The 24169-nt window shown below is 49.1% G+C and overlaps 1 protein-coding gene across 1 annotated transcript in view; it reads right to left on the bottom strand.

Moving 5' to 3' along the window:
* Positions 1–14936, bottom strand: part of LOC144120048 (solute carrier family 41 member 1-like) — a 43696-nt gene extending 28760 nt beyond the window's left edge. The window contains exon 1 of the mRNA XM_077652521.1: positions 14652–14936. Coding sequence (XP_077508647.1) covers positions 14652–14936 — 285 coding nt within the window. The remainder of the gene's footprint in view (positions 1–14651) is intronic.
* Between the last annotated feature and the right edge of the window lie 9233 nt (positions 14937–24169).

Below are 24169 nucleotides of genomic sequence, written 5' to 3'. Positions count from 1 at the left end.
CTCGTGAGGGCCCCGCCGCGGTGGCTCAGTGGTTAGGGCGCTCGACTACTAATCCGGAGTTCCCGGGTTCGAACCCGACCGCGGCGGCTGCGTTTTTATGGAGGAAAAACGCTAAGGCGCCCGTGTGCTGTGCGATGTCAGTGCATGTTAAAGATACCCAGGTGGTCGAAATTATTCTGGAGCCCTGCACTACGGACCTATTTGTTCCTTTCTTCTTTCGCTCCCTCCTTTATCCCTTCCCTTACGGCGCGGTTCAGGTGTCCAACGATATATGAGACAGATACTGCGCCATTTCCTTTCCACCAAAAACCAATTATTATTATTATTACTCTCGTGAGGATTAAGTAACTTGAAATAGCGATAGAAAAATCTTTGCCGGTAAAGCTTGAGCAAGGCCATAGCAGCTTGGAGCCAATGCTCGAGTTCGGAGGAAAAAACAGACCCTCTTTCTGCATTAAACAAGTGAAAATCCGGACCGCGCAACTCAGCTGCGTCTGTAACAAGGATGCCAGATGGCTTTGGGCCTCATCATAAAAAAGGTTTGCACAGCAGTTCAATCAATTTTTAAACTTCAACTACTCAGAGCAATGATCAAGGTTCCAAAAAGAAGGTAAGACTCACCCTCTGAAGCTCAAAGGCCACATGAGCCACACTCATGCTTGAGGTCGCATGCATTTTGCAACGAACACCTGCCGTCGAGAGTTCAAGAAAGGCGACTGTCGAAAACAGCTAATTGCTTCGTATCCAATACCTATTTCTGGACATATAAGAGTTCACTGCGCAATTTGAACCATGGCAATTACTCTCCATATATCTATTCTAAGATCCATGAAATGACGACGGCGAAATTCAGTTGTTTTACTCAAAGTGTACATGAGCATAATTAATTGCTCACCAACATCCCTCTACAAAAAACAAGCAGATAAATATTCGACAGTACTTACCAGGATTGATGGCGTCATTGAAAAGTTAGCCAGTTGGCAGGCCATCGAAACGCGTTATTCGCTCAGCGACTGCACACCACAGGTACAGAGTCGGACAGCAGATAGCATGAGAGGCACTGTCCAGACTCCAGAGACGCGAAGTGCAACTGCAAACTTCGCCCGGCAGTAGCTGCCACTACCAGGCAGTGCCATGACTCGTCGTGCTCTTTTCGCGGAAGGACGAATGACGAACGCACGCGTCCTCTGCGCCGTTTCTTCCCGCCCCTCACCCATTCCTCCTTCTGCAGGCAGATTTTTTCTTCTCTTCTTTTCGTTCCCCGATCCCGATTCCGCGTGTCCCCCGCGTATGCTTTCTTGGCAGAGCAATTTTGCATACGGGAAACATACTACCGGTTTTAGGTACGCCTGTTGTGCACGTGCAATGGCCCTACCAGCGACACCTGGGCTAGGTGGCTGTGGTCAACCGGCCGCGCACTTGCTACTGCGCATATGTAAAATATGTAAAAAATGTAAACTGTCCGCATAAAAAATCGCCTGTTTCTTTGACGGCTGAATACTAAAAAAGTGTGCTGTAGGAAATATCGCGAATGTACATATGCTCTGCGCTTCTGGTCTCTAACATGGCAGCCACTATGAAGGTGTTGCAAGCGTGCTTTAATATAAGTTATTTGAAATATTGCGTATAAGTTAGAAAACGAGCAAGTGCACGCACTGGTGCGGAAAAGGCCTGTTTTCAGATTGTTTCTGCTAATTATTATATGTACGACAATTTCTGCTACTACTGCTAGAAAGAAAACTAAACGCTGACACAGCTCTATTATATATCATTCTTCTATACCTTACAGAAAATAAGTAACTGAGTAAAATTAAAATGACTCCATCTGAAATTTACGTGATTACCGCGGTGAATTACAGCCTCAGGAAAGTAACGTAACGATTACAGAAAAGTAGTCAGTTACTCTTTCGTTACTTTCCCCCCAACTTTTATAGCGCGATTAACAGTTATTTACTCAGACTGCAGTGAACTACAGCAGCTTGCCTGTTGGTATGTTCTACGCTGTTAATTTCCGAGAGAAATTGTTTTTCGAAGCTGCGGTAGATAACGTTTCTACATTTCCTCGCGAAGCGATCAGCGGCTGCACTGAACACTTTTACGAACACCTTGCGCCGATTTTTGGTGTAATGGGAGGTAAGCTGCGGCGCCATCTAACAAGACCGGGGGAGGGGGGGCGGCTACAGAGCGGTCACGTGATACCTCTCGGGAGGAGAACTCCCGTAGAAAACAGCGTTGACCCGGCTGTGGTACGGACATGCTCGTGCGTGATGCTTCTCGGCATCCGGTCCGTTGTCGCTCGGTCACAAAGAAAATTGGTTGCCGTCAGGAAAGGTGTACCGTTGATTCCAGCTTTTCTTTTGAAGAAAGGAACTGATTACCTGTAGTCAACTACAGAAAAAAAGTAATTGAATTGCATGGAACGTTGCCGTTTTGGAAGTAATAATTTAGTCATAAAATTGCAAGAAAATGTAGCTTATTACAAGTATACTTGTAATGCGTTACGTACAACTCTGGTATCTATCGTCATATCTTCAATACTTTGAAGCCGCCGCGGTCGCTCAGTGTTTATGGTTCTCAGCTGCTGACACGAAACACGCGGATTTGATCCCGGCAGCGGCAGCCGAATTTCGGTAGAGGCGAAGTTCCAGAGGCCCGTGTGCTGTGCGCTGCCAGTAAACACGTTAAAGACCACTAGGTGGTCGAAATTTCCGGAGCCCTTCACTACGGCGTCCTTCACAGCCTGAGTCGCTTTGGAATGTTAAGCCCCCATAAACTATGAACCATCTATACTTTGAAAGGTCTTCTAAGCTCGATTATAAAATAATGGCCAAGACAATGTGCCAGACATCAAAAAGAGGCAAATGTCGGCTTCTAGTTGTCGCAGGAGAGAAATAAAAAATACAGGTTCTAGTTTACTCATATATACGAAGCCTTAGGCACACAAACACACAGACATATAAAACATATAAAAGGTGCATGAACAGATGGTCCACAAGTTGTGGGACACAGATTTGAGTGCTTACCTGAATGTAGTGAAATTTTCTCAGTCAAAAAACATAATAAAAAATAAGTTTCACGACGTATATTTCATGAAATGCTCACACATGTGTCTAGGATTCACCCTCACTTGTGCTCGCAATAGCAAATCAGTCAAAAAAGATTCTAATGCGGGATAACTTCCAAGCCCTGACTGTACTCGTGTCAGCAGGAAGTAAGCGCTCTGCATAGGCAGCAAGGACAGCACAGAGACCGGAGCGCAGAGAGTTATTGTTCAAGCGGTTATCGGGGCTGCGAAACTAAAAGGCTCTGGTAAAAAAGAAGGGTTAGCGCGGCTTTCGAGCTGCGCGTCCGCTGCTCTTTCACTCCTGTGCTCTTTTCTGGCGATAGGGTGCTTTGCAATATTCGTTCGTTCTTTATTCTGGTCACAGAAAAATTGCAGTAAAATTGTACACAGAGAATTGGAAGATAGGTGCCCAGGTGTGGGCCTCTGGCAAGACGTGGGCCTCCGGAGGGGCGCCGCTAATCATTCATCTCCGCGATCTTAGTCTGAAAGTTGAGCTCGTTAAGATGTAGCAGTTTTCGGCTGGGGCAATGGGAAGTGGCGCCATCGGCTCAGGGTACGAATCCTTCGCTGCTGGGGTTACACTTCTCGCTTCCCGCTTGAAGGCCATTTCAGGTTTTTTTTTGTTACCGACATATTTCTTTGGAATAGTGGCGAGCGCCTAGTATGGGGAGCGTCGGTCGACACAGGGCCGCACATGATTGACTGGCCGCGGCACTGGCTGATGTTTTGCGCCAGCGCTTGGGAACACAATGCTTCGCGTTCAATAGCAGTGACGGCAGCTTAGACGGCAAGGAGAATCCTTACGGGAATCAAAAAGAAAATATTTGACGTAAGTCTGTAGGGTTCGGAAATTTCATTTACCAGAAAGATGACTGACGCCAAACAAGCTAATTTTTGGAAAAAAACACACGTTTCGAAACCGGCTTGGTCCCTTCTTCATGGTGTGACTACGGGCGAGGCGCAGCTTGGCGCTTTAAGCCCTCGTGTGGAAGACTTCTGGGTCAGTGGCCGCAAACCATAGATATAAGATGAGGGAAGTGTCCCCAGGGGGCGAATAAAATTCTTCCGTGTCTGTGAGATGTGCCACGCCTCGAGTAGAAGTCTCCTGCGCGGATTAGCTTCGGTTTTCAGTACAAGAGTATACCGTCAAAGTCAATTCAGTGGTCGCATGCCTCGCAGTGTCCGGCCACACCTCCTTTGTTGACGGTTCATCCGTCGGATGTCCGCTTTGTGTTGGCTCATTCTTTCCGCGAAGTTTGTTTCCCCTATATATGAGGCCGGGCAGACCGAGCAGGGAATTTTGTAAGGGTCTTGGGCCCTTTCTCTAGGACGATGGTCTTTCGGGCGGGGGAGAAGGCGTCCGATGGTGGTAGTAGGTCTGTGCGTGGTTAGCACCCCTTCTTTACCGAGAATGCGAGCCAGCGTCTCGGTCACGCCATTCACGTATGAGATGCAAGCGCATTTTCTCTTGTGGCATGTGCTTAGGGAAAGAGTGGACCTGTTTTTGTTTTGTCTTTTTTGTTTTTGGCTAATGCGTCGGAAAAATAAGCTGGGGTACCTATTTTTTTGGAGATCGGAAACGACTCGGTCCTGCTCGTTTCTTTTTTCTTCATGTGAGGAACATATGGTGTCGGCTCTCTTCAATAAAGATGCAATGACAGATGCCTTGTGGGGAGTGGGATGGATCGAGTTGAAATGGAGGTACCATCCCGTGCGCCGAGAACCGCGAGCCTTGTGAGTAGAACGTCCCTTGCGGGAATATCCAGGAAGCTTGGGGAGCGGAGGAAAGGTAGCATGCAAAAGCTCGAGGACACTCCACGAGTAAAAAAAAAGAAACTGAAACCAAGGGAGCAAGCAGCCTCGTCCATAGTGGTTCAGACAATGGGAGATCCACGAAGTGATTTTAAAAGAGCTAGTGATCGAGACTCTTGCTTTGTATTTAGGTTAGAAAGAATGCCAACCAAAAATAAAAAATGAAAAAAAACACGACGTTTTTGAACATACTCGGTTCCTTCATCAGGTTTTACTGCAGGTGAGCTGCAGCTTGCCTTTTTAAGCCTTCGGTTAGTCATCCGCGGGGTCACTGAACGTATACTGTATATACAAGAGGGGGCAAGTATTCCTAGGGAGATGTTAACATCGCCCCGCGTCTGAATCATGCTCAACTCTTGATACAGGAATTTGCGAGTGTGCCATGAGAATTGTGAGCTGCAACGAAGTTTGAGCATTCTTTTAATGATTACACCATAATTTTTTATGAAAAGTAGGTATTCTGTTTTCTGTTTTTATCTTGGCGTATAGCCTTGAAAAGTCGTTTTTAAATTCAGTGGAGAAATAAAGAAAATATTTCATTGCCAGGGAGGAGGAGAAAGCGTCAGAAGACCCAAGACTCCTTCGCACAAATCAGTAGGTTCACCTTCGTATGCGCCAGTCAGCATTTCTTCATTTCTTTCTGCTCCTTTCTAAAAGATTACCTTGGGCTCACCCCCACCCCTAGCCAGTTAACGGCAAGGCTGTCAAGGGCAAATTGCATTTACGTCATCACTAGTAACATCGACTGAAGTAATATGAAAACCACGAATGTCCTACAGACGAACGTGAGCTTATAGTGTAAGTTTAATCATCACACTAAATCAGGGCCCGCCGATCTTGCCATTACGTCCAGCTGAGCGCGAGGAATAAATATGCATTGCTTGGAAACGGACGAAGATTAAATACGCATAGAACGTGAGCATTGGAGCTTATCGTCGCATCATGTCAAATTAAAGCCTCTAATGTTTTTAGTCGTAATAGAAACAGTTTATAAGGAAAAAAGCTGTAAGCATTTGAATTTCGTTTTCAGCGTAGACTGCTAGGCTTAATCTTTTTACTTGATGTATTTGCCACACAAGAGGAAACGACCATTATATAAATTCTTTCCCGCCCCTCTATGAAGTCGGCACGCGCGTCAAGGCACTCCACACAAAATTCTCCACGAGCGCCCCGTCGCGACATACGAGCAAACTAATCATGCCGCAGTTTCAGGGGAATGAACGGACGCGCAGTTATCAACACTGGTAAAGAGCGTAAGTAGGGTGTAAGTTTTCTAAAAGGGGGTAAGCGATCAGGGGTGTGCTTTTAACGTGTGCAAAGTTATTCTTATGGTCCTCTATAGGGTGTAAAATTCCTTTTTACCCCTTTCTCACACCCTTTTTTTAGAGTGCATGGTCTAACTGCTGGCTCCGCCTCTTATGCGCTCAGCGTCAATGGAAAGTTTCGAACCGTTCAGCGTCCTTTATCCAGCCATTTTTATTTTGTACAGCGGAGAGGGCGTCTCAGCTTCTCTAAGGGACAAAATATTGCAAATTTTCTTTCAGTTGCATACCGAAATTTCTTGTCCTTCACCGTTCCACGGCCAGAATGCGTATTTTTTGTACGTTCATTGAATTCTTTCTTTACAGGCGGATATGGTGTATACGTGCCAGGGCATCCCAACGAGTAGCGTCCTGAGGTCCCGGAAGCGGCTCAAGGTCCTGAACAAACAGCTCGCATCCATGGCGCGGAACATGTCGTAAATAAAGGAGAATAATCATGCAAGTATTGGAATTGTCCGAGCTACAGTTTATCGCAGAAGCCTATTTACACACCAGTGGCGGCAAAGTTTTGCGATGCAGATTTGGGAAACATTACTGACTCAAGTACATAAAGGGTGAGGTACTAAATTCAAAATGCTGAGCATTGCTTATTGCACTAGACCAGGCGTCGTTACATTCAGGCTCCGCTCCGTGAAGTTCGCGACAGCGCCTTCAACTATTTTTCTTAATTTTTCTATTTTTTCTCGCTGCTCACGAATTATCAATGCACAATGACATTACCGATCACGAATGTCGATTACAATCACAATTACCAATCATACTACCAATCACAATTCTAAATTATCATTCACTAATATATAGGTTACAGTGCACGACTTATTATGGCAGTACATACTCATAAGCAACATTTGTTTCAGAGCAATGAAGCACGTTAGCGCCTGCTCTACATATTGCGCAATTTCTTACGCGTAATGAGCATATTATTAGTTCTTTTTTTTGTGTTTGCACCTTAGCGCCTGCTCTACATATTGCGCAATTTCTTACGCGTAATGAGCATATTATTACTTGTTTTTTGTGTTTGTTTTAGTTGTATTTGTATTTTTTGTTTACTGTAATATCAAAACACATTCAAGACACGCTACAAAGTTATACACACCAATACGCGCTCACAGGGTGCCCCTCAGAAAGGCTGGAACGAACAACCCGTGCGCAGGACCTGCAGCCGAAATGGTTGCCCGTTCTTGACGAATGAGTACGTCTCCCGCAATTTCGATGTGCTGCTCTGAGGGCAGTGTACGAAGGCAAGAGAATGTATGACTGCGTCGCGGCATAGTATGTGCTTACGTAAAGCATTTGGTAGCTCTGAGCATTTGATTCCCATGCAGTAGAGAATAAAAAAAGCCGTTCTTGGCTTATGCGTTGCGTGCCCGCCTGGCACGCCTGCGGCCTGGGTTACATCCCCAAAGCCAGTTATTTTCTTTTTCTATGTTTTTATTTCAGGAATTGCGAAATTTTTCCGACTGACGACGGACAACGCCAGGTTTGAAGCCGAACGAGCTCCTTATGCGATCGCGTAATGCCTGCGACGGTCCAATTGACCCTCCCGACTCGTCTTCTTGGTTCGATGGGCGAAAGGTGCCGCGCATTGAGGGTGTAATAGTCAGGAGAATGGCTGCGATGCATAGCGATCGGCGTCTCTAATAAGGAGATGAAATGGGGCGAAGGAGCGCTGGTCCTAAGCAAAAAAAAAGCGGCTCAGAAGCGAAAATGGACGGTTTTCCTGTGGGTCTAGCATAGGGAAGCCCATGCAGGTCCAGCATGGCCGGGGCGCTGTGATGCCCACGGCTCTGCAACCTTGGGCCGCCTGCAGGCCCCCTCTGAGAAACCCATTACTGCCCATCTGGGTCCCACAAAGGACTTACGGAAGCCCGCTTTGGTTTTTATGTATGCAGACCATAAGGGTACCCTACATAAGGGTCCCGCCCGCTGCCCAGTTGCAAATCCCGCAATGTCACTTCGGGCCCCCATGCGCAGCCCGCAGGGGCCCACAAGGGCCCGCAATTCAAAGCCACATTTGTGCTAGTGGTGACCTTGCACAGGTGTTGCGTGGCGTGGCATTCTGGCAACTTGAAGTAGGTACATTGTTTAGGTCTCTCTAAACATTGAAGATCGCATCGGTATATGAAGAAATACATAGCCCTATCTCTCACATGCGCGAAGCAGACGTTGCCTAGAACGTTTACGCTGCATGTTATTGAGTCCTCTAAACCGTGAATTTGCACACAAAATGTTGTAGGACAGTATAGAAGAACACAACACAAAAAAAAGCTCGGCCTAACATGAGCTGAACGTATCTTGGAGCCTGGTTGTCCCTTTGAAACCAGAAAAAGCACGTATTCTAACTAATTCCATGCACGAAACATACACACGTCTCTCTCTGCTGAGCTTCAGTAATTGCCTATCCTAGCCTAACAGTTCTGAATAGCAGGCGGTTTAATGTCTAATTGCGGAAAGAATTCTCGTCATTGGTACCTGCCTCATAAATTTTCGAAACGCTCACTGCAACACTCGGCGTGCTGCCTTAGCAAAGTATATTTCATTGCCGTACGCAAGCACAAAGTTATTAGTGCTAACGGTTCCATGCTGCTTGCTAATCATATATTTGTTTCTTGGTGAGAGCGCGCACCTTTTGTAGTAATTGCGAAGGAAAAAAATACAGCTTTTGTGGATATGTTACGGTGCTCACAACTACAACACGTTCAATGAGTCATTTTAGGTAGTAATAAATCAAATAAAGAAACAGCTACAGCTGCTCAGTGACCGCAGACACAGGAAAATGTGGCCAGGGCGAAGGGGCAGCTATATGAACCGTCATCCTCTTGGTGGTATAAAGAAAGCATCTCGTTCGAAGAGCTCGATGTTGTTACCGGGATTTGGGGCACGGTGGAGGGCGTTGTGCCCATAGTAAATAAAGTCGGCCGGCTTTTACCAGCGCGTGTCGTTCTACTTAGATCTAGATGAACTGTTGCGATCGTTGGTTGTAAATGCTTCAGCTCCCTACAGCGCACACAAAACACATGGAAAGAAAGAAACACAACACAAAGCGCATCTTGCGCGCTTTGGGGAATTCAAATTTCCACTCAGATCCTCAGTAAACCTCTCCGACAGAAAACAACAGCGATGTTTCCGCCATTGCCGGGGGCGATGAGCTCCGTTATGAGGAATATTTAGCAAGTCGCTGGGCTGGGCAAACAGGCGCGTGGATCTATTGAGCGGGGGTAGACTCGTGCAATTGCAAAAGTTCGTTCAATGACAAAGCCATATGATGAAACTGTGGGCTCATCACGCATCAAGGATGCTGCGGTGCTCCTCACTGATAGCATAAAACGGACGGTTCCGAAGTGACTTATTGCAATAAAAAAAAACGTGGCCGGGTACCTCAGGATCTGTGCCACGCACGCTGCATCGATTTCTACCGCACTGAGAGTCTTGGGTAATTTCGCTAACATCAATTATTTTATTTTTCGAAGCCTGTGTACGTTACAGATTACCGCGCCTGAGAATGGCGCGCGCTTTAAACAAGGCAAAAATACACTTCTTATATTAACCATGCGGCATACAATCAGTGATTGTCAATTCCAAATGAAGTGCTGGACACTTATTCATTGAACCACGGGCGTCGACACATATTTGGTTGTTTTCACCCAGGCGACGGCGAGCTTTTCCACCTTGCAAATTGCACCTCTAGCCTTCTTATGTATGTATGGAAGGTGATCCACATTTATTGGGTGTCCTGGTAACCGCGACTAGTAAGCCGGCGGAGCGGGCTGTCGACGTGGCTAGCCAGGCCGGTTGTTGTTGCCTTCGTGACATGGCACATATCCACGACAGGGGATCGGCCAGGGTTCAGTGAGGAGCTAGAGCACAAAGTCGGTGCCAAGCTAATGATTGTGCCTTGGGTGAAATATCAGAGTAATTAAAAAGGAAAGGAAAATAAACAAAATATCGGGAGAGAATATTTGAGAATTCGCGGTTGCCGAATGCGCGCTCTTCCTCCTCTTCCTTTTAAAACATGGCACATACCCACATCGGGGATTGGCCAAGGTGTAGTGGCATAAACAGGTAAATTTCCATAGGAGATTAGGACAAAATTTTATCACCAAGTGTGAATTTTGCAAAATATATCAATAAACAACAACAGAATGATATTTAAAGTAAAATGACAGACATCATTTTGGTGAAAAAAGGAGAGCTCACAGAATTTCAAGAGAGCAAATCAACCTACCAGTAGCAATTATGTATTCACGGAGAATCCCCCAAATTGATCACAAAAATCGAATATTGGGAGACCAAGGCAGAGATTTATAGCGCGCCTTTCCAGTAAGATTGACAGTTTATTCTTGTATTTTGCGCTACCAGAGAACAGAATGCAACCAAATTCAAGTATATGTCTTACATTGGCTCTATATAGTAACAATAATGTGTCGCGGCGCATCCCAAACTTTTTATTGGCGATTCTTGTCAGCCGGCCTAGAGTGCGTTATCCTTTAAACACCTTGTCCTTTATATGAAGGCTACAATCTAATGCTGGGTAATAAGTAACACCTAGATATCTAACGGATTCAACTTGTGGAATATGATTAGAGCGATGGAGTAATGAAATGTGCAAATGCGTGTCTGGAGGAAATACCAAAACATCTTATTTGTCAACATTCAGGAATAAATTTATACTCTACAACCATACTCCAAGAACATCCAAATATCCCTGCAGAATCTTGTGAAGGTAATGGATATCCCTGGCCGAGGCGATAAAAAGGCTGTCATCTGCATACACAAAAACTGTTATATCAGGACGAATGAAGATGCCACAGACCAAAATATTAAAAAGCAGCCGGGATAACACCGATCCTTGCGGCGCACCTCTTGAGTTATAATATGTATTAGAACATAGGGCTCCCTCTATGCAGTAAAAGTATCTGTCCTTCAGAAATTCAGATATCCACGCATAAATGTAGGTTGGAGGATCTAACTGAGCAAGTCTGTTAAGTAAAGTAATATGTTCTACACTGTCATAGGCCTTTGGTACATCAATTGTCACCAAAGCCGAAGCTTCTTTTCTGCGATAGCGAGAGCCGGATTCTGCTCCCTACATCCACATGCGCGGACCAATTTGAGCATCCACGACGAAAGCCAATGTGGGCTGAGCTGAGACCGTTTACATCATGAACATGTTTTTTTGAGGCGACTGTGTACTATTCTGTCTATTAATGTGGCTAAATATCAAGTGAGCGCAATTTGCCGAATATCATCTAAGACTTATGTATTCCCTGCATTTCTTTAATTAAAATTATTTTCGCTGTTTTCCAAATGCTTGGAGTCCATGCATTTTTCAACGAAGCATTGACCACATCCAAGAGGTCGCTTTTAAAATACTGGGCTAAAATTTTAATCATACCAACAGTGACACCATCCTGTCCAGGAGCTGCAGGATGCAACATTGCCAGGACTGAGAGGAGCTCTGATGCGTCAACCTCGGTATAATCTTAAGAGGGTAAGATTATGCAAAAGGGACGTTTCTCGGCGTCTGGAAACGTAACGCCAATTCCTGAGCAACACGCTCCAGGGTTTCCTGAATCTTTTGTGGTGATAACACTGTTAAACTAATGATGTGAGGGACTGCAGAACTCTTGTTACGTTCCATGAATCTGTAGAGGGCCTTCGAATTACGAGCATTTGAAAGATATGCGTTTAAATTGAATTCATACTCCTCCTTGACTTTCACAATTGTTCTTTTGTAAGATGCGGAGAAGAATTTGTAATTTAAACAATCAGCTGGACTGTGATTGCAGGATAGCCTCTTCCAGGCAGCTATTCTGCGACTATATGCCTTCTCACATTCTTCTGTCCACAAGGAGACGGCTGTCTGTTACAGGCTGCTGGGGGCACAGTGAATATTAAGTGATCTACTGCATTTTGCAAAAAAATGAAATCGACTGCTGAACCCTGTCATCCCAGCTTGTACTAACTGTGGAAGCAAGTGAGGTGGACTTCAGATTTTTATAAATATTGCGGTTGACAAATTTATAGGTTACATAAGTAGTTTTGAGTGGAGATACGTGGATAGTGAAAAATATAGGAAAGTGGTCACTAGATGTACCCGAATCCTCGGTCGACCAATCAATCACCTCTAGCCTACCTGCTGATTATGTCAAGTCAATGGCTGAGCGAGCAACCCCTCAAATAAAGCTTGTTTCTCTGGAACTGCAAAGCAAAGCAAAGCAAAGCAGGCATTAGCAATTGTTATTTCGGCACAATGCGGAAATGAAATTTTGATCGCTGAAAGCTCACAGTCAGCGAGAAGAATTTCCTTCAAGATAGATGCCTGATGACATACATGTTTATATAGCATGGTTACCAATCCAACTCCTCTGCTAACATTTCGGTTTGATCTCAAAACTCGAAAGTTTCTCATTGAAAATGATTTATAAGGTGATAACCACGTTTCTTGTAAAAATACAAGATCAGGGCTATGTTTGTGAAAAAGTAGTTCAATACCTGGAAGAAAAGACAATACGGACCGGCAATTCAATTGGAACCCTTTGATACCTGAATGATTATTGACCATTTGAAGAGGCAGAAACCACCTCTTTAAGGATATAAACATGGGGAAGAAGTTTGGGTGGTCCTTTTTTAGCTTTCATCTGGGGGGTACTAGATTTAGAGGGTGATGAGGGAGCATAGCGCTTCTGCGTAAGGCACGGAATTTCGACATCTGTTGTGCAGATGTCGGTGCGACATGCATTGCTAGAAACAGAGATGTTAGGTGGGACATGGGGAGCATGAGGAAGTTATGTTGAGCGGCTAGCACTAGCTGCGGCAGTTGAAACAGATGCAGACGTTGGTGTGTCTGATGATGATGATGATGACTTCAGGCTGAACGGCACGTACCCATGACGGGGGTTGGCCAGGGTGCATTGCTGATACAAACGAACACAATGGTAAGGAGTGGAGTAATCGGAAAATTTTGTGAAGACTTGAATTTGCATCAAAAAAGGTAATAAAAACGGAAATAAAAGCTTTGAATTGATATTCTAGCATAAGAATCTACCTGACGCAATTATATATCCGTGAAGGAAATCGCGCACTGGTACTAAGGTATATCCCTTGGCGTTTGTGTCTGATCGTGAGCGAGCTCGCCCACCAAGCACCGTAGTCGTCAGCAGCGCAGCTGGCGATATCAACGCCGCTACAAATGCATTGGGCCTTGTAAAGCTACATTTCTTCATAATCAAATTATGTTCCGCCCCCAAACAATTTAGCTATACGCTCATAGACACAAACGCTCCTGACTGAGCAGCGTTTACCTTGACATTGGCAACAAGCTGAACATGTTTTTTAATTCTCCGTTTTAGCGACCAACAATGCGCCTGCAGCCAACGCGACGAGCTAACGCCGATTAGGCGCAAATGGCGCGCACCACCTCCGCGTGTAACCAACGTCACTGGTTCTGTGCCCAACCCTCCAAGCTACCTGCACGCACAAAGTGTATCAAGTCCAGAAGCTTCTAAATTTTTTTTCAGTGCTAATCGCTCTCATAGCAATGAGAAATAGCACTGCAATGTCTTTAATGCCTTCGCTCCTCATTCCAAAGTCGTATTGCACGGTATGTAAGCTGACTCCCCTTTCTAGCTAGGACATCCTTCCTCACAGAGGAGACTATGTGCGTGGGGATGCTAGCGTATAAAGATACTGAAAACCTACTACCCACTCTTCGCTTAGGGGGATGCCAGCGAGTAGTAAGAAAAGTTATATGCTGACAGACTTGGGGCATCTGTGCGGAGCGCGCCCGTTACTACAGCGCCCGCCCTTCAATCGAGACTTAAGCCGACAGCTCCACCGCTGGTAGCGTTGGGCAGGTTTCATTAACACGCAACGACCTGCAATGCTTTGTCTGATGTGGCTCATCATTTTAGCGAGTTTCTCGAAAGTGGGTGAGAAAAGACTACCACTTCCATCGAAACTTACCTGAAAGAGGCGAAAAGGACGCGCAGTGGCACATAGTGGCAACCACTGTACCCGTACTAAGTCAATGCCTTTGCAGTGTACGTTCATAACAGTTTTTTACTTACTGTATGTATATTCTAAAAAGTAGCATTATTTCCCACATTTTGTTTGTCTTTGTATAATATGCTGGAGTCAATAGCCTTATTTTATGTAATATTTCACTGTTTACATCATAGCTTTCTTGCATTTGCATAAAAACATTTCTTGTTTTTGCTTAATGTGTTTACCTGATGAATACTCTCATTAATACTAAACCACTTTCCTCTTCACTTAACTATGCCCTCCTGCCACAATCCCTAATGAGATTAGCAAAAAAAGTAATTTTTGTACCGCCTTTCCAGGGTTTCGCTAAAAGTAATTCGGTTTCTCATTGTTTTGCAGAGTAAGAGAAAGCGCCGCTACATCGCTTGCATATCATGCGTGAGCCCTCCGAGGGAGAGAACGCGTACCTTGACCACGTCGAGCAGCACTCCGGCAAAGGTGGAGCCAACGCCGGCCAGCAGGAAGGGCAGGAATACTTGCGCTGCGGTGGTGGTCAGGTGGGCGCCCAGCGAAGGGTCGATGCCGCTGTCCACGACAGCGGTGCCAACGCAGGCGTCCGTGACCGGCGAATGCACCCCAGTGGTCGGTGGCGACGAGACCGGCGAGGACAGCGGAGTCGCCGCCGCCAGCTCGTCGTCGCTCTTGAATATGGGGCTGCCCTCCACGCTCGTCGGAAGCGAAGATGGCGGCATGACGTCCTTAACCATGCGCACTTCAGCGAAAACCAATTTGAAAGTAAGCGTTGCAGAAGCGGGAAAGAGGAAGACGCGATTGGTGAGAGCCCACTAGAATGCAGGAAAGAAATTTTGAACCGCGGCGCGAGCACCGTTCAGTGAATGCGCTCTTCCGATGTTATGGTACCTACTACCTACTATCTCAGCCTCACGTCACTGCCGCAGGCGATGCTAGTCCAAATCGAACGTTATATGTTCCCTATTCACCATACTCTCACCGTACGGAGGGCGGTCGAGAACGGTTAGAAAAAAATTTGGAGGACTCTTAAGCTTCGTTTTTAAGAGTGAGACGCCACAGCGTGTTGCATCGCTGCCAAGGAGTTGTTGGATGGGGGCTCGGGAGTCGTACTCTGATGTAACCATGGTCAGGACTACGCCAGCTTCCACCACCACCACGGCAGGACTGCCAATGAGTAAAAGGAGTTGTGTGATGGGAGGAAGATTACGAAAGGGTTTGCTAATATATTTACCGAGTCAGACATCAAAAGTGAGCTTCTCTCCGAAGGGAGTATCTCAAGGTAGTATTATAATGGAGGATGCAAATGGAGGAACCCAAAGGAGGATCATCACTGCACTCTCTGACGAGTTTTATACAGTTCTCTGTCCCTAGATTCCCCAGGTTGAGGGCGCCCTCGCTAGGGTGGAAGTGGCCTCAAACTTGCACTCTCGCGCAAAAACACGCACCACCGCACATAGAGATACGCCCCCGTCACATGTCGCGCCGGGGAGAGAGGAGGATGCCGTTGGGCCCCATCTGACTCAGGTGGGAGATGTTTTCCAGACAGCCGAAAGTTCCCACGCGGTGCTGACACCTGTCTCTTCACTCGCAGAATCCGACGTGCAAAACCAGAGCCCCAGTTCGGACTATTTGAAGCGAAGTTGTTTGTGGCATTAGCCGGAACGGCGAAGGTATCGGACGACGACCGCCAGCCCCCCGGTGTATTCCCACGCTGATCGTCCTCTACCGGGACTGAGGCCGCATTAGTTGGCTTCCAGCAGGTAAGAGTTGCTGTCTCTGTTGCTAAGGATGAGACCCGCTGGCGCCGATCTCAAGAGTCCACGGAACGCCAACGCCCGTTTGGCGGGAAACACAGCGTCCGGTGGAGCGAGCGGACGCATCTCACCTGGGCTCCATGTTTTTTCTTTGATCTGCACGTTTTTTAAGTCGCACCTTAATAAAAGCGCATCCACCAGATGCATGAAGTTATGTGGACCACCACGAATCTGAATTCCGAGGTAGGGGACCGCTTTTTCCGAATTTAGAGAACTTTTGTGTGCCGAGAGGAGCGTCAACCGCTGGGCCTCACGTCGACCTCGGTCTTGGCCGGGGGAGTGGTAGGCCTAGCCTGAGCCTCGGTTAAGCCGCCAGCAGAACATCGAACCATCTGTGATTACGCAAGTGAGCATTGACCTAAGATGACTACCGCTATTCGTGTAGAGGTGGACGACATATAAATTTCGCCGTATCAGTGCACAAGATCGCAAGGCTGGAAAACTGCCGGTGAGAGAGTGAGGAACAAAGACATGGGCAAGCTAGGCCTAAATCCCGTACTTCAAACGAACCAAGATGGCGACAAGGCCACGGCTGATGTCAACAGCCGGAGCAACAACCTCGGCGGGGGCGCCACTGGCAGCGATACACGTCACTCAAGGGCGAAACGTGTAAACAAGGGCAAATTGTTGAAGGGCGCGCGCATGCCAGAGTTGCCACGCGGCGACATAAAGATCGTGCTACGCCCACGAGGCGAGCTCCACCTGAGTGACGTGACCCGCGTTGAACTAAGTCGTACAAATGCGGCGGCGGCACAGATTCCCGCCAGTGAAGCAAGTGAGGACGTCGTGTGCCCCAACCTCCAGCAGAATATCGTCGTGGTGAGCACCTCCAAGAGAGACCACGCCGACCGATATGCTGCAATAGGAAGGATCGACATACGCGGCACGGCGCACGAAGTAACTAAGAAACGGTCCCCCACGGCACGGTGAAGGGCGTCGTAAGGGACATCCCGCTCGAGGATACGGCCCAGGAAATTCAGGACAATGTTGTGCACAAGCGTAACCCAACGGCCCTACAGGCAAACCGAATCGGTAAGAGCCGATCAGTCGTCATTGCCTTCGAAGGGCACAAAGAGCCCAATTACGTGAGATACGGTAACCTGCTCACGGAGTGCATGTTGCACAGAAAACAAATCGACGTCTGCTATGCGTGCGGAAGAGTGAGCCACAGAATGGACGTGTGCCCGGATTTTTCGTACACGATCTGCCGAGGGTGCACAATCTCGAAACCAGCCGAAGACAACGGCTGTGTCCCGAAGTGTGGCCCGTGCGGAGGCGAACACCTGACCGCGGAAAAGGCCTGCAAAGCCCGCTTCAAGACGCCCTACGTCGTCCGCCGTCGGCGTTGGGAACGACGCCGAGCAGAGGAAGAGGCCGGGAGAAGAATCCGATACAAGAGAGGTCCTGCAGGTGGACCCCACCGTAGCGACTCCAAACAACGGTGCCGGTCACACACGCCAGGCCGGAGCAGCAACAACAGAGGTGGAGGAAACGGCCGCCAGAGTCATTCCCGATCGAAGACACCATCCGGGTTCGGCAACGGTGGCGACTACCGGCGCTCGCGATTCCGGGCCAGTTCGAGACCTGGGGACAGCTCGAGGTCCCGGAGTGAGTCAACCGGACGCCGAGAAAAAAGTTGGCTGGACCAACAGGACTCCCGTTGATCCAACCAGCGACACTGATTGATCACCCCTCCCCCCCTTCCAACCCCTTAACACACAAGCGAATCCGCAAAAGATCAATAGCGAAGTGATAGAGCTTAAGAGGATCATAGAGCGCCAAAAAGCTCAGATCCAGGAGCAGACTGGCCAAATACGGGAGCTTATGAATAAGGTCGAAACGCTGGCGAATAACGGCAGCTAGGCAAATGAAAGACCCGAAAACAATACCATGGTGGCAAACAACGCCGCAGGCTTGCGCAGGGTGCCACAGAGGGACCCTTCCTTACCCCGCATAGGGCGGGCGGAGGGAGACGCTGGGGCCACGCAAAGTGCATCAAGTAATCACGAGCCGATGGACACCGAAGAGAGCTCCGCGAGCGGAGAGGCAGCGGCGACCACACAGACAGCGACCACGGCAAAGGCACAGATCCCACGAGAAGGAGAGGTGATGGCCATTTTGGCCGCAATTTCCCAAATTAATGAAAGGCTAGGCAAAATAGACGCCCGCCTCGAAGCTTTCTAAAGTCAGCCTCAGACGCCATCAGTGAGGCACAAGCGCCTAGGGCCAAAAGTACCCCCAACGTCGGTGAGGAACCGCTTCGCGTCCCTGAAAAATGAGCAGGCCGAAAAAATCAAACACGCGATCGCGAAAAGGCGCAGTCGACTTAAGACGTTCGGAAAGGATTACGCAGAAGCCAAGTAAGATGCCCAAGAAGAACGGGGGGGGGAGGGGGACACCACCATAGTTTATCAATTGAACTGCCACGTGATTCGCAACAAATAAGCGGAATTATTGTTACACATTGACGGGCAAGAAAACAAGCCCGATGTAATTGCTCTACAGGAAACAAACGGGTAACGGAGACTCCCGGGGTACGACACTTACACGGACCCCATGGAGAACGGAACGGCGGTGCTCGTCCGCAGCAACGTGGCGGCAACTCAACATGTCACGGCGCAGGGCGTATGCGAGCACACGCTGCTCGAAATTCATGAGAGAGATATTGGCAGCTCGGGCAATTTATTTGTACTGAGCGCGTACTGCCGGCAGCCATAACGGCAGTACGAATTTGACAGCGTCGTGAGCAAGGCGGAATGCTTGGCGGGGACCAGGCCGCTCCTGACTCTCGGCGACTTTAATGCCCCTCACACGACGTGGGGTTATCATTTCCAGTCCAAGAGAGAAAAAAGCACTGGGCAAAGCAACGAAGGATCACGAGGTGGCCCTCCTGAACGAGCCGGACGTAACCACCAGAAGAGGCCAGTGTCGCGAGGGACACCACGCCAGACTTGTCGTGGTTTTCGGGCACACTGGACGTCTCCTGGAGAAGCGATGAAGTGGACCTGGGGTCTGAACACAGCGTGATCGGCATCACGATCCGAGGCTCCCGATATCGGGCTGTGCTGGGGACGGCGCGGATCACGGATTGGAACAAGAAAAAAAAGTTTCCCAAGAACAAGAAGAGGCGTCCGAGGAAGAATCAGGACAAGCTGAAACACAACAGACCTACGCCGAATGAGCGAGGGACCAGAAGAAGGCCCTCGAAAAATTTACCCAAGAAATCGCAACGACGTCGCAGACACCGTACGTGGACGCCACACTGAACCACATGTGGGCGGCCCGGCAATCGTTAACGAGGCGGTGGAAACGTCAGAAACAAAACAGAAAGCGGGCCAATCGTACCGTAGTCTTGAACAAAGAGGTCGCCGAGTATGCGGCCAAAGTATGTAGGGCAAATTGGCTGAAGACCGGCGATGGCCTGCAGGGCAAGCTCTTGACGGGGAAGACGTGGTGTCTCTTCAGGCATCTGATCGACCCGATGAGTAGCAAAACTGCGACCAATCGCAACCTCACCAAAGTATTGAACACGCACAAGGGAGACGGCCGCAGGCTCCTAGAAGACTTGAAGGCGAAGTACCTAGACAGAGAAAGGCCAGTACCCGGTGCCCGAGAGGCTGAAGGACCTGACAATGAAGAGCTGGGCCTGCCGTTTACCATGGCGGAACTATCGACAGCGATAGATGACAGTAACAAGAGAAGTGCACCCGGCAGGTACACCATTACTTACAAATTTCTCAGTAACCTGAGCGGCACAGCGGCCCGCGGTCTCCTAGAGCACAACAACAAAGCCTGGGAGAGCTCACGGTTGCCGAACGAATGGAAGGACGCCGAGGTCCGCTTCATTCGAAAGCCCGGCAAGGCCCTCACGATAGACAACATGCGGCCCATCTCAATCACGTCCTGCGTGGGGAAGGTGATGGAGCACATGGTCCTTCGCCGGCTGCAGAAGCACCTCGAAGAAACGGATCAGATGCCGGAGACGATGTACGGCTTCAGGCAACATCTCAGCACCCAAGACGTATTGATCCAACTCCACGAACTGGTCGTCAAGCCCGCAACGAGGCACGCGCCGTGCGGGATACTAGCCCTCGACCTGAAGGGAGCGTTTAACAACGTGTCCCACGCGAGCGTGTTGCAGAGTCTAAACAAAACAAGGTGCGGCCGAAAGACATTCGGCTACATAAAAAAATTTGTCAAACCGAACGGCGACCATCAGGATAGGGGAGGAGAAGTCGGACTCTGAGGAGCTCGGCAATAGGGCACCCCTCAGGGATCGGTCTTGTCACCTCTGCTCTTCAATCTCGCCTTCCTGCTCCGGCCCGATCTACTCAAGCAAATCGAAGGCGTGGACCACGCGTTCTACGTCGACGATATTATGGTGTGGACGACCTGAGCCGGGTCCGATGCCTGGACGGAGGAAGCCTCGCAGCGGGCGGCATCGACCGCGCACGAGTACGCAAAGTCGTGCGGACTGAGCTGCGCTCCCCACAAATCAGAGCTGCTCATGATCCAACCGGGAAATTCCAAGGAGCTGCCGCCGAACGTGATCATCACCATCGACGGAACGGTCGTCAAGCCAAGACAGCAGATTAGGATTCTCGGCCTGCTACTTCAGAGCGACGGGAAGCCACACGCCGCCGTCACAAGATCAAGACTACAACCGAACAGATACATAGTATGCTTCGGAGGGTATTTAACAGAAACCGAGGCCTTAAAGAGGACGATGCCATGCGCCTGGTACGCGCGTTCGTCGTGTCGCGGGTTATCTACTCCGCCCCGTATCTCAAGCTGACGAGGGCGAATAGCGACACCCTAAACACGATGGTTCGTAAGGCAACGAAGCAAGCACTGGGCATGCCCTTATACTCGTCCACGCAAAGACTGCTAGACATGGGTGCCCACAACACGCTGGAGGAGCTGATCGAAGCCCACCTCTCTAATCGGAGAATCCGGCTCAGTCACACGGAACACGGACGAGCCATCCTTCGCAAGAAAGGATGGCAGATCGAGCCAGTACCCATCAAGGCAGCCCTTCCGGAGGACTGGAAGACGACCATCCAGACCAAACCCCTTCCCCGGAACATTACACCGGGCAAGGACGACGAGAGGCGCACTGCCCGGGCAAAAGCCGTAGCCCGGAAGCTGGAAGAGAACCCCAGGGTCCTCTACGCAGACGCCTCGCTCCGAAAACACAGTGACCATGCAGCGGCGGTGGTTACGTCAAAAGACAGGTGGACACCCGAACTGGGCCGTAAAAAAAGGAAATTGAAATGGATATTGGTTTTGAGGAAAATATTTCCCCTACGGCGTGGTTCAGGTGTCAGAGATGCGCCACTTTTCGCTAACGGCCAAAAATGTCTACGACACAAGCTTTTCGGCGACACGTGCTCCTTAACGCTGTCGCGTAAAATTAGCTCCGCTTGAACTACTGATTAACTTGCTTCTAGAGCTGAAGCTGTTGTGTATCAGGCAACTAGATGCGGCTTGGCGTCTGTAACGTTGAGTGCGTTCCGTTCCGAACACTGGATAGGCAGTGCTTCCACCCTGCCACCTTAGTAGGTGGCAGTTAAATTAATGGTTGATCGCGAGGGGTTGGTCTCCCAGTGAACGCTGCGGCCTATTGCTGCAGAGCAGCGTGTCGGCACAACGTTGTGAGCGCTTATGCATGCAGGCCACATCTCTCTCGCACCACTGCCAAGTACCTCAAATTGCGAATGAGGCGTGCACTGTCCCAGGGAGCCAGTTGTGATTCATTTCCTCACAATCATCGGAGCCTAGAACTTTGTCATCGCCAGCGGCTATGACCAAAATGAACGCTGAAGGCCTATTACTTCAGTGCCGCGTTATTGCTACAACGTTGCGAGAGCCAACGCATGCAGCGCACGTCTGTAGCCACCGCCAGGTAGGACAAAGCGCGACTGAGGTGTCCACTGTCCAAGGAGCCCGTTAGGCGCTTTTATTTGCTTTCACCGAAAATTGAAGATTGGTTCGGAAAAAAATTGGTTTTTGGGGAAATGAAATGGAGCAGTATCTGTCTCACATCTCGGCGGACAACTGAACCGCACCGTAAGAGGACGGACAAAGGAGGGACTGAAAGAAGAAAGGCAGAAAGAGGTGCCGTAGTGGAAGGCTTCACAACAATTTCGATCACCTGGAGATTTTTAACTTCCACACACATCGTACTGCACACGGGCGACTTTGAGTTTCGCCGGCATCGAAAAGCGGCCGCCGCGGTCGGGTTCGAACCCGGGTACTCCGAATCAGTAGCCGAGCGCGCTAACCACTGAGCCACCGCGGCGGGTAAAGATTTTTTAAAATTGGTTTTGAGGAAAGGAAATGGCGCAGTGATAGTCTCACAAATATCGGTGGACACCTGAACCGCGATGTAAGGTACGGATAAACGTGCATGGGCTGAAAGTCTTTTAAGTCATTCTCTCGAAAACGCGACAACTGGTTTACCTAGCGTAATGAAGCTTTTCGTTTCAAAAATGTGGCCTCACGGGTGCCACTGCAGCATCGGTCGCAGCGCGGTAAAAGGGACAAGACACCCACAGCTAGCTAGTTCCCTCCTTTGCGCTTCTCTTTCTGTGACACTAACAGACACAAAAATACTTTACTCCTGCGCGTTTTAGACTCTGCTTGGTCCCAGGGTCACTGCGCGGTCCCGCACTGCGTCATCTTGGTCATGTACATGACGCCGGCGGCCCGAGTAACCGCAGCAAGCTGCGATGTCGGATGTGCAGAGGTGAGCAGGACCTCGCAGTCCTGCCAGGTCGAGATGACGTGCTGTCCCTGCGGGGGAGGGTCAGCAGGGCAGCCGAAAAGGATGTGGGAGAGAGTGGCGTGAGGGTCACGCATAGGGAGCATGGAGGGGACATGCCAGAATGGTGGGATAACACTGAGGTACACGTCGCATACCAACTGGCTCACAGTCTTCTGTCGACATCTCTGGCTGCATGTGGAGGAGATTCTTTATTGGCTCATAGGCTGATTCCACGCGTTTAACTCCAGTATGGTGGTATGAGCGACGTTGTACAGCCGGTGTACACCAGGTCATGTTTTGCGGTTGCGTTAAAGGCTCCGTAGACCGTAGAAAACTGCATAATACACGCAGTACCTTGTTTTTGCCCCTGCCACTGGCCTTCTCGCCCTCAAGTGCTGCCTACTGAATGTTGAAGGAGTATCGGTCCATAAGAAGAGGCGTGCTGATGTGAACGACCACAATGCATATGAAGGCCTAAGCATCCCGCTGCTTTCTGTTAGTCCCTCTTTAAAATCTTGCAGCCTCACACCGATATTCTTGGCACATTCCGGTCAGGCTCTACCAGCCCCCTTAATCGGCTGCGGTATAACATGCGCCTTGTTCCTTTCGCCTTCACATTCATACGTGTGCTTTGAGCTGTTGAGCGTGTTGTAGCATAAACTTAACAGGGATGTGCTGCTCGTTAGGCGGGCGTAAAAAGAACTGAAATCCTCTGAACTTAACGTACCAAAGAACGAAACTAGCAGCAAAATATCTACGGGATACCCCCTCCCCACCTCTCCAAAAGGGCTGTCATAAGATATCTCAAACAAAAAACTCCTCCATCTGGGCCTACAAAACATGATAGGGGAGCTTATCGAGGCCCACCGACAGACACAACACATACGTTTCGCGAGAACCACCACCGGCAGACATATCCTACACACCCTCGGTATCCGCGTACCAGCCACGGACCCCACAGAGCTCCATGTCCCCCACCACATTCACGGCGAGCTACTTATTGAACCTCTCCCCAAAAACATGCGCACCACCTACCACGAACCCCACCGCAGAGCTCGCCCACTCGCGATTCAGAAGCACTATGGCAAGGAGCCGTGTGCCGTGTGGGTGGATGCCGCATGCACAGGCAAGGCCGTGGTTGTAGCCATCACGAACCCCTCCCTCTAACCGATTGCCACCCTTCACATATCCTCCACTGCAACTTCGGAAGAGCCGGAAGAGGCCGTCATTGCCCTAGCCATCACGTGCATGGAAGCACGGTATATACTCTCCGAATCTAAACCTGTCCTACGAAATTTTGCTCGAGGGAGATTTCACGCCCCTGCATTTCGCATACTGAACTCCCTCGCCGCACACCCGCCCCGCCACATGG

The sequence above is a fragment of the Amblyomma americanum genome, chromosome 2 (assembly GCF_052857255.1).
Source record: "Amblyomma americanum isolate KBUSLIRL-KWMA chromosome 2, ASM5285725v1, whole genome shotgun sequence".
In the NCBI taxonomy this organism is placed as follows: domain Eukaryota; kingdom Metazoa; phylum Arthropoda; class Arachnida; order Ixodida; family Ixodidae; genus Amblyomma; species Amblyomma americanum.
This window is presented reverse-complemented; position numbering and strand designations above follow the sequence as displayed.